At 41.5% G+C, this 11,218-nt stretch overlaps 1 protein-coding gene across 1 annotated transcript; it reads right to left on the bottom strand.

Annotated features, from left to right (window-relative positions):
- Window positions 1-673: 673 nt before the first annotated feature.
- On the bottom strand, window positions 674-5,060 carry LOC131531079 (uncharacterized). Its single transcript, XM_058761626.1, has 6 exons — window positions 4,865-5,060; window positions 3,373-3,579; window positions 3,069-3,167; window positions 1,605-1,649; window positions 1,264-1,506; window positions 674-720 (listed from the first exon to the last, which is right to left on the bottom strand). Exons 1-6 carry the CDS (start codon window positions 5,058-5,060, stop codon window positions 674-676), a joined length of 837 nt encoding a protein of 278 aa, XP_058617609.1.
- Window positions 5,061-11,218: the final 6,158 nt, after the last annotated feature.

Genomic DNA, 11,218 nt, shown 5'->3' with positions numbered 1-11,218 from the left:
TCTCACTCTCTCACACACACACTTGTTTCGCTATCCTTGTGGGGACTTCCATAGGCGTAATGGTTTTTATACTGTACAGACCGTATATTTTATCACCCTACACCTAAACCTACCCCTTACAGGAAACTTTCTGCATTTTGAGATTTTCAAAAAACTTAATTCTGTGTGATTTATTAGCTTGTTTACCCATGGAGACCTCAATTTAGGTCCCTACCGTGACACGAGTCCCCACGAGTCTGTGTGTATTCAGGTTTAAGGCCCCAGCTGAATATAAAAACAGGTACACACACACACATACTGGTTTTTGTGGTTTAGCAGGACTTTGATGGCCAAACCAGTTGGATGGTGGTTTAAGGGGACACACCTTTCCCGATGTCCTACAGAAATTATAAAACTATCATAAATTTTGTTTTACTCTGCAGAACACTAATACCACTTTGGATTTTCTTTACACACAATAGAACGGATAATATGACAACATGATATTTTGGTGGTAAACAAGGACAGCCACGCCCCTCCTAAAATGTTCCCGCCTATTACATAATTGGGATTTATAGGGTCTTATCGATTTATGAGGACACTCCTTTTACAATACACAAAACATGTCAGTTCTCTGGATTACAGGGACCAATGTGTTTTACTGGTACATGACCATACACAACACACAAACGTGTCAATATGCTGCATTATCAAGACTAAGGTGGTTAAAGAGCACCAGATCTTAAACACAATACACAACACAACAGGGATCAATGTGTTTTAGAAGTACTTTAATAACAACTTAAAATTGTGACTTATAAACAAACAAACAAAAACTTAAGTGAAATCCACCAACTTAAAAAAATAATAATAATAAAGTAAATAAATAGTGTAATCTTCCTATTAAAAAGGGATGCCACACAAAAACTAAAAACAAAAAATGAAATCTACCAACTTAAAAAAAAAAAACAATAAATTAAAAGGCATGCCACATGTTGTAAGTACCTCACTAAACGGATAGTAAACATGAGATTAACTCTCGCAGGACGCAATAAATGTTGCAGATGTGTAGAGAGACTGGTCATCCAAAAATCAACAAGAGATTGAGGAATTGACAGAATTGTCATTTTTTGACAAACTATCAGTTGAACTTAAACCGATTTCTACTGTGAGATATCAGTATGAACTGCTGCCATACCAGTTTGCATTATGGAAAATAACAATAACAACAATCAAATAGAATGGCATCAAAAGAGACACAGGATGTAATGTAACATCATTTACTCTGGGTTTTCCTTTTTAAGCTAATTCCTCGATTTCTTACAAAATCCCATATATTCTGTGCACTGCGTCTCGCCAAAACAGGATCCTCAGCAGTCTTACACTGCTGGCATTCAGTCAATGTGGCCAATTTTCCTTTAGTTATATGGCCCTTAAAATGTTTCATTACAGCTGTAATTTCAGCATTTGACCAGGCCACTTTCTGCCCTCTCCGTGGGTTTTCAGTTTCTGCCTCACTCTCACTCTCTGTACAGAAGAATACATACTTTAGTGAGTTCTAACACTATGAGTGTGTGCTCATGTACTTACATTGATGGTGGTATTGCAATTTAAACCTCTGGTACCTTCAGGAACTTCAGTGGTGCTCTCAATGGGCATCTTCTGAACACCTGCAGAAAATCAGTCATATAATGATCAGGAAACATAAAAAAAAAATATTTGGTATCTGGCTATACCAATAGGTTGAGACTTATGGATGTGCCCAAATAGCCAATCCGTATTCGGAAAGGCACGGAAAACGAATAATGCGTTCTACGGAGCCACAAAAGGGACATGGTTAGCCACTTGCTAGCAGTTGCCTGTTACATTACAGTACATAAAATGTCACTTACCACATAAACAGAGAGAGGCAAGGAGAGATGACTGATAGGACAATGGTGAATGATTTGCAGATCATGAGCACCACTGACAAACATCTAATCTTGTGAAATGTGTGGTAAGTAGTGCCGCTCCGTAGTAGAGTACACTAAAAAATGCTGGGTTATTTTTTTAAGCCAAGTGCTGGGTTCAGCCTGCTGGATCATTATATTGGGTTGTTTATAATATTTTTACCCAGGTGCTGGGTTATTTTTTTTCTATTCAACCGCTGGGTTGAGCCTGTCTCCTATGCAACAACCCAGGCCAGCAGCTGCGAACAGCAGCTCTTCACCGGCTGAGATATCGGCAACACACCGGCATAAGAATTAGCGCTATTTCCGTAAAAAGCGATTACAGCGAATGGTTAAATAGACTTATAATGCTACTTTTAAAATGTTAAATTTTTATATCTAAAATGCGTGTTAAACAAGTTTAAAAGTATGTAATGTAGTAAACTATGCCGTATTCACCCAAATAAATTCAATGTGTCATGTATTTTGTGTGTTCTTTGTGTTCTTGGTTGATAATAAATGTCCATATTTTGATTATTGCTGTTGCCTATAGTAACTCTGTGTGTGATTTTTAATTTCCAGCCCATTATAAGCCAGCAATATAATAATTTTTAAACAATAGATGACTTAAATAAAACAACCCAGCATGGTGGTTAAAAACATTTAACCCAACCAGCTGGGTCAAAATAACCCTGTATTTGTTCTGTCCAATATTTACCCAGCGCTGGGTTGCCAAATAACCCCAGTTGGGTTGTTTTTAACCCAGCATTTTTTAGAATGTAGGCTGTGTGATCGCAAATCTCAAAAGTGGAAGTAAAAATCAAACGCACATTCATAAGTGATTTCAATGTCCTGCATATTAAAAATGGCTCCCTGATGCTGCGATTTATATACAGGACAATTACCCAACAATATAATTGTGAGAGAAAGCACTGAAATATATTTTGCGTGTATATCTCCTATATATCGTATGTATTCCCTTTAGGGTTACCATAGTACAAATCATTACCTTTCCGAATACCGTATATCGGATTTGGGCACATCCCTACAGATACCAATAGAATACTGGTGCATCCCTAATTTTAGTAATATTCTGTTGGAAACTAATAGAATATAATTTTTGACTTTGATTACATTGAAACAACAACTTAGTTGACATACCAGCATTACTGGAGTCTCCTGCAGCTCCAGCAAGAGCATCATCATCAGAATCACTTTCTTCAGGATCACTGTCATCAGAATCCGTCATTCTGATCTCATCTTCAATGAAAAATGAAATTCAGAACATGAAAAACATCTACATCTGCATTCAGAAGTCAAATAACACAATCACACCCCTTTTGTGAAACATGCCAAATGACACTACATCCTACAGTGAACACAAGACATATTTCAGAGATGTTTCCTTAAACCTCCCTGTGAGTGTAAAAGACCCTCTGTGCAACCTACACTAAGATGGACGTACCTTCAATCTCAATGTCATCAAGCGATTTGCCTTGAAGATTAGGAAGGCAGCCCTTTTCCATGGCTATCAGTAGCTTTGATATTTTAGCAAGCTGAGTAGTGGCTTCTGGCAGCCTGTAATAGTCGCGGTCGTTTCTCTGCGGTTTGTTCCGTTCGTCCTCACGCAGACACTGCAGCAGGTCACTGAAACCGAACATTCTGAAAACTCCTGCCAGGGTGAAGATTTAAAAAAACTCCGGTTGCAGTGTTATCATGTAACGTTAGACAGCAAAACCAGAGTTTTTGGCTTGTGACGTCAGAGCCTGCGCTGTTATCTCCGCCTACTTGAAACTTTGTCAGGCTTCTGATTGGCCAACATGGCCTAAAACACATCAAAGTTAAGCATTTACATAAATAGTACAAAAGTCAAATAAAATGTCCTGAAACTTCATCATGTATTGTTTAGTAGGCCTACATCAAACTGTAAACTGAATGAGAATATGAAAGCAGTGAATGCAAAACATTGTTTGAAGTCAGTTATATAGGCTAAATAAAACAACAGGATATACTATTCTATAATATAACATATAATATAATATCATATGAGGCATGAATATAATTTCACATAAACACCATTAAACACAATATGAGCTTTATGTTATGCATTTTAAAAATATATTTTCAAAATATATTTAACAGTTTCACATTTATGTGAATATATTACCTTTCTGTATGGGAAAACATTGGCATTTTACTCAAAAATATTTGAAATGGATTTTAAATATGGGTCAAGATCGGCAATACTTATGTGGCCCACATATCTGCATTTGACATCTGGGCCAAATACTGCATTTGACATCTGGCCCATGTCTTGTGTGCCGTCTTAAACCCGGTACCATCTCTGCCGAACCCGGGCCATGTTTGGCCCACATGCTGTATGCCAGTGCCGGATGAATGCCAAGTCTGGGCCAAATTTGTTTGCTGACTGGGTAGGAGGCTAGTACATGAGCAGGCTGCATGTTTTGTTGTGCAACAAACCCTTTTTTTTCCAAGCTGGGTGGCAGAAGAAACTGTTTATTTTTTTTAAACGAAGATGCCGCCAAAGAAGCAGGATGCAGCAAAGGCAAGGGATGAGTCTAAAGTTCCAGATGAGTCCGAATCAACGTGCATAATTCCAGACCAAAGTGAAGTTGTAGCTGGGAGTACAATCGACCAACTTATGGATACGATGCAAAAGTTTTTACGCAAGCAACATCAAAGAGGATCGCTTGGAGCGAGAGGCGCAGCGCCAAGAGCATAAGTGGCAGGTGCTTCATCATCAGTTTACACAGCTGCAGTCGGAAGTTCATCAAGACCGACAACCCTTGCAGGATGATGATTCTGCTTCATCAGGTGAGAATCCAACTGAGGGACAAGGACCTGCAATGCCATGTTTCCAAACTCCGAGAATGCTTCCTTAAACCTCCCTGTGAGTGTAAAGACCCTCTGTGCAACCTACACTAAGATGGACGTACCTTCAATCTCAATGTCATCAAGCGATTTGCCTTGAAGATTAGGAAGGCAGCCCTTTTCCATGGCTATCAGTAGCTTTGATATTTTAGCAAGCTGAGTAGTGGCTTCTGGCAGCCTGTAATAGTCGCGGTCGTTTCTCTGCGGTTTGTTCCGTTCGTCCTCACGCAGACACTGCAGCAGGTCACTGAAACCGAACATTCTGAAAACTCCTGCCAGGGTGAAGATTTAAAAACTCCGGTTGCAGTGTTATCATGTAACGTTAGACAGCAAAACCAGAGTTTTTGGCTTGTGACGTCAGAGCCTGCGCTGTTATCTCCGCCTACTTGAAACTTTGTCAGGCTTCTGATTGGCCAACATGGCCTAAAACACATCAAAGTTAAGCATTTACATAAATAGTACAAAAGTCAAATAAAATGTCCTGAAACTTCATCATGTATTGTTTAGTAGGCCTACATCAAACTGTAAACTGAATGAGAATATGAAAGCAGTGAATGCAAAACATTGTTTGAAGTCAGTTATATAGGCTAAATAAAACAACAGGATATACTATTCTATAATATAACATATAATATAATATCATATGAGGCATGAATATAATTTCACACGCAAACACCATTAAACACAATATGAGCTTTATGTTATGCATTTTAAAAATATATTTTCAAAATATATTTAACAGTTTCACATTTATGTGAATATATTACCTTTCTGTATGGGAAAACATTGGCATTTTACTCAAAAATATTTGAAATGGATTTTAAATATGGGTCAAGATCGGCAATACTTATGTGGCCCACATATCTGCATTTGACATCTGGGCCAAATACTGCATTTGACATCTGGCCCATGTCTTGTGTGCCGTCTTAAACCCGGTACCATCTCTGCCGAACCGGGCCATGTTTGGCCCACATGCTGTATGCCAGTGCGGATGAATGCCAAGTCTGGGCCAAATTTGTTTGCTGACTGGGTAGGAGGCTAGTACATGAGCAGGCTGCATGTTTTGTTGTGCAACAAACCCTTTTTTCCAAGCTGGGTGGCAGAAGAAACTGTTTATTTTTTTTAAACGAAGATGCCGCCAAAGAAGCAGGATGCAGCAAAGGCAAGGGATGAGTCTAAAGTTCCAGATGAGTCCGAATCAACGTGCATAATTCCAGACCAAAGTGAAGTTGTAGCTGGGAGTACAATCGACCAACTTATGGATACGATGCAAAAGTTTTACGCAAGCAACATCAAAGAGGATCGCTTGGAGCGAGGCGCAGCGCCAAGAGCATAAGTGGCAGGTGCTTCATCATCAGTTTACACAGCTGCAGTCGGAAGTTCATCAAGACCGACAACCCTTGCAGGATGATGATTCTGCTTCATCAGGTGAGAATCCAACTGAGGGACAAGGACCTGCAATGCCATGTTTCCAAACTCCGAGAATGCTTCCTTGGACCCATGATGAGGACATAGAACACTATCTGACAACTTTTGAACGTATTGCTCAAGCGTGCAGATGGCCAAGGCAAGACTGGGTGTTGCATTTGTTACCTCTCTTATCTGGTAAGGCGAGGGCAGCTTATGTGGCCATGGAGCCCGACAACTCACTAAACTATGGCTTCGTCAAACAGGCTATTCTTGACAAGTTTGAGATAAATGTTGAAAGATATAGACAACGCTTTAGATCGTGCAGTGCTGAAGAAGATGAGACTCCAAGAGAGCTGCAAGCAAGACTAAGAGACTTGTATGAAAAGTGGATGAATCCTAAGAGTCGAACAAAGGAGGAGATTGGTGACCAGATAGTGCTAGAACAGTTCCTCAAGTTACTCAACCCAGAGACAAGGACATGGGTGAGGCAGAATAACCCTACCTCATCTAAACAAGCAGCAGAGATGGCAGAGTCTGATTTGTGCAGTAATCTGATTGATTCTGATGTGATTCAGAGCATCAGTAGATGTTAGTGAAGCATCAGGACTGAAGCTCTGGATCAGCTGATCTCTCTCTCACACACACGACACACGGGGGAGACGGAAAAAAGAACTACACACACTGATGACAGAGTAAATGGACCCCTTTTAAAAGTTTTTTCCCCACCAGAATTAAGCTCCACGGCACCGGATCAGATAGGTTTCCATTCAAATCAATTTGTCAATTTAAATCCGTTCAGTCGCGGATCAGATCGTAAAAACAAACAGGCCAGGCCATCAACGAATGAATAGAGGCTTATCAATGGAGTGGGAAGTGTGGGAACTCCTTGGTCTGTGACTCCAGCAGTTCATTATTCAGCCTATTTTCAGGGTATCATGCTAGTTACCTAGCTATAATACTGAGCCATTTAAGCTTGATATTTTTTCACATTTATTCAAAATTGCTGCGGTATTTTTGATCATGGCACTAAAGTATATGGTGGTTACGCCCATGATTAGATTAGATTAGATTAGATTCAACTTTATTGTCATTACACAAGTACAGGTACAGGGCAACGAAATGCAGTTTAGGTCTAACCAGAAGTGCAATAGTAGCAAGTGCAGTATATACAATGGTTGAATAAGTGCAGGACAAGGATATGTACTGAGTATATGTATAAATATATATAGAAAGATGGTTATTAATATAAACAGAATTTACAGGTGAATATGTGTAGTGAATAAATATACAGAAATTACAAGTGAATATGTATAGTGAATAAATATACAGATGGCTATTACTATAAGCAGAATTTACAGGTGATATGTACTATCAATATAATATATATACAGATGACTATTACTATAAACAAGGTGTAAAAGTGCAGTGGAAGTGATTGCATATTACAATTAGACATACGGTGCAAAATGTTAATGTAAGCATTGATAATGTAACAACAGTCGGCAGTGCAAATGAGCATAATCCAATTTAGGTATGGTAGTGCAAGATACAAAAGTTAACAGTTGTTACTGTGATAAAAATTTACATTCAGTAGTGCAAATAAGGCAGATGTGAGGTAGGAGAGAAGAGTTAATAATATATGAGGAAGTGGATCAACGGGGGGTAGAGTTCAGTAAAGAGACAGCTCTGGGGAAGAAACTGTTCTTTAGTCTGCTGGTCCTGGTCCGGAGGCACCTGAAACGCCTGCCGGAGTCCTTAAGGATGCTGTGAGCTCGATGCAGACAGCGTTTCCTCTGGATGTGTTCGATGGCAGGTAGTGGAGTCCCTGTGATGCGCTGGGCAGTTTTCACCACCCGCTGCAGTGCCTTGCGCTCCGCAACAGAGCAGCTCCCACACCATACTGCGGCACAGTTGGTCAGGATGCTTTCTATTGCGCAGCGATAGAAGTTCACCAGGATAGCCGAGGAGAGCTGATTCTTCCTCAGTGTCCTCAGAAAGAAGAGGCGCTGGTGAGCCTTCTTGACTAGGCTGGAGGTGTTGGTTTTCCACAACATGTCCGCCGAGATGTGGATCCCCAGGAACTTGAAACTGGAGACACGCTCAACAGCCATTCCATTGATGTGGATGGTGTCGTGTGTGCCTCTTGACTCCTTCCTGAAGTCCACGATGAGCTCCTTCGTTTTGGTGGTGTTGAGGAGCAGGTTATTTTCAGTGCACCATGTGGCCAGGTGCTGGATCTCCTCCCTATAGGCAGTCTCATCGTTGTTACTGATGAGGCCAATCACCGTGGTGTCGTCTGCAAACTTGACGATGGAATTAGATCCATACACAGGCTTGCAGTCGGAGGTGAAGAGGGAGTAGAGAAACGGGCTTAGCCCTGTGGTACACCAGTGTTAAGTGTGATGGATGTGGAGCAGGTGAATCCTGATCGAACATTCTGGGGTCTGTTGGTCAGGAAGTCCAAAATCCAGTTACACATTGAGGTATTGATGCCCAGGTCTCCAAGTTTGGCTATTAACTTGGTTGGGATGACAGTGTTGAATGCTGAGCTGAAGTCAACAAACAGCATACGTGCATAAGTGTTCTTATTGTCCAGGTGAGTGAGCACAGAGTGCAGTGCCATGGAAACTGCGTCCTCTGTGCTCCTATTGCTACGGTAGGCAAACTGGTGTGAGTCCAATGTGGATGGTAGAGAGTCTTTTAGGTGTTCCAGGACCAGCCGCTCAAAGTCAAGTCAAGTCAAGTCACCTTTATTTATATAGCGCTTTTACAATACAGATTGTGTCAAAGCACTTAACAGTATCAAATTGGAGGATAGAGTGTCAGTAATGTATAATGATAAGATTAAACACTCAATTTTCAGTTAAAGGCATTTCATTATTGAATTCAGAGATGTCATTGTCTAGCTCAGTTTAGTTTAAATAGTATCTGTGCAATCAAATCGACGATAATCGCTAGAAATTAAGTGTCCCCAACTGAGCAAGCCAGAGGCGACAGCGGCAAGGAACCAAAACTCCCTCTGTGACAGAATGGAGAAAAAAAAACCTTGGGAGAAACCAGGCTCAGTCGGGGGGCCAGTTCTCCTCTGACCAGACGAAACCCGCAGTTCAAAAGTTTATATTTCTATTTTAATTTTGTTGCAATTTCTAACAATAGTAGTATTATGTAGTTAGGTATTTTATTATATTTTAGTTATTTTGTTATTTTTGGTTGATATATCTAGGGATATATCTCTGGGGGTCATCTGGGTGTCCTGGTCTCCGCTGACGATCAGGGCTGTAGACATCCTGATCCACCATCTGATCGGATACGGACTGAGAAACAGACTAGGAAAGAAACAGACAAATATTAGCGTAGATGCCATTCAACTTACGATGTAACGAGTACATCGTGTGTTATGGGGAGTGTTCCCGGTTCCGGTTGATCTAATTAATGCAGCCTAACAATCCTTTAACGGATTTGAATAATAGAAGCGTATTAATGCGTTATGTGTAAGCCAGGCTAAAGAGATGGGTCTTTAATCTAGATTTAAACTGACAGAGTGTGTCTGCCTCCCGAACAGTGTTAGGTAGACTGTTCCAGAGTTTGGGTGCTAAATAGGAATAGGATCTGCCGCCCGCAGTCGATTTTGATATTCTAGGTATTATCAAACGGCCAGAGTTTTGAGAACGCAGCGGACGTGGAGGACTATAATGCGATAAGAGCTCGCTCAAGTACTGAGGAGCTAAACCGTTCAGGGCTTTATAAGTAATTAACAAGATTTTAAAATCTATCCGATGCTTGATGGGGAGCCAGTGCAGTGTTGACAGAACCGGGCTAATATGGTCATATTTCCTGGTTCTAGTAAGGACTCTAGCTGCTGCATTTTGGACTAACTGTAGTTTGTTGATCAAGCGTGCAGAACAACCACCTAATAAAGCATTACAGTAGTCTGTATTACAAAGCACTTCATGACGATGGGTGTGAGTGCTACAGGGCGGTAGTCATTAGGGCACCTCGGACTAGAGTGTTTTGGCACTGGCACAATGGAAGTGCATTTAAAGCATGTTGGTACGGCTGCTTGGGCAAGAGACAGATTGAAAATGTCTGTAAAAACCCCAGCGAGCTGCTCCGCACATGCCCTGAGAACACGACCAGGGATGTTGTCTGGTCCAGCAGCCTTGTGCGCGCTGATCCGGCTCAGTGCCTTGCAGACATCTGTGGAGGAGAGTATGATTGGTGGGTGGTCATCTGAGGGATTGAGCTTGGTGGCAGTTTCTCTGTTGTCTCTTTCAAAGCGAGCATAAAAGTAATTTAGCTCGTTCAGGAAGTTGACATCAGTGGCTGCGGGGGTGGAGTGGGTGGGTTTGTAGTCACTGATGGCCTGAATGCCCTGCCACATGCGTCGAGGGTCAGAGTTGGAAAAGTGTCCCTCTATCTTTAGCTTGTAGCAGTGCTTGGCCTTTTTGATGCCCCTCTTCAGGTTTGCTCTGGATGTGCTGTAGGCTTGTGCATCTCCTGATCTGAAGGCAGTGTTGCGTGACTTCAACAGGAGTCGCACTTCCTTGTTCATCCAAGGCTTCTGATTTGGATATGTGGTGATCTGTTTCTGGGTTGTAACACTGTCAATGGTGATATTGATATGATCCAATACAGAGGAGGTGTAGGAGTCAATGTCTGTGTGAGCGCCACTGGTGGCTTGAGAAGCAAACATACTCCAGTCTGTGTGTAGAAACCTTTCCTGGAGTGTGGAATCTGCCCCCGCAGGCCACACCTTGATGGTCTTCACTGATGGCTTCACACGGTTGATGAGGGGTGCATATTTGGGGGTGAGGAACAAAGAAAGGTGATCTGACTGTCCCAGGTGGGGGAGGGGTGTCGCAACGTAAGCTCCAGCCATGTTTGTGTAAACATGGTCTAAGGTTTTGTTTCCTCTGGTGTGACAGGAAACATGCTGGTGAAACTTGGGTAGCACTGACTTTAAGTTTGAGTGATTAAAGTCACCTGCAACAATAAAAGCCGCTTCGGGT

This window comes from Onychostoma macrolepis, chromosome 22 (assembly GCF_012432095.1).
Source record: "Onychostoma macrolepis isolate SWU-2019 chromosome 22, ASM1243209v1, whole genome shotgun sequence".
NCBI lineage: Eukaryota > Metazoa > Chordata > Actinopteri > Cypriniformes > Cyprinidae > Onychostoma > Onychostoma macrolepis.
The sequence above is the reverse complement of the archived record's forward strand: the minus strand, read 5'-3'. Positions and strand labels throughout refer to the sequence as shown.

Bases quoted from the DNA above. Each gene is read 5' to 3' on its own strand.
- LOC131531079 (XM_058761626.1), bottom strand. From the start codon at position 5,060: ATGTTCGGTTTCAGTGACCTGCTGCAGTGTCTGCGTGAGGACGAACGG. The intron at 3,580-4,864 runs GTACGTCCATCT...TCACCCTGGCAG, and splicing joins TGATGACATTGAGATTGAAG to GAGTTTTCAGAATGTTCGGT. The intron at 3,168-3,372 runs GTACGTCCATCT...TTTTCATTGAAG, and splicing joins TGATGACATTGAGATTGAAG to ATGAGATCAGAATGACGGAT.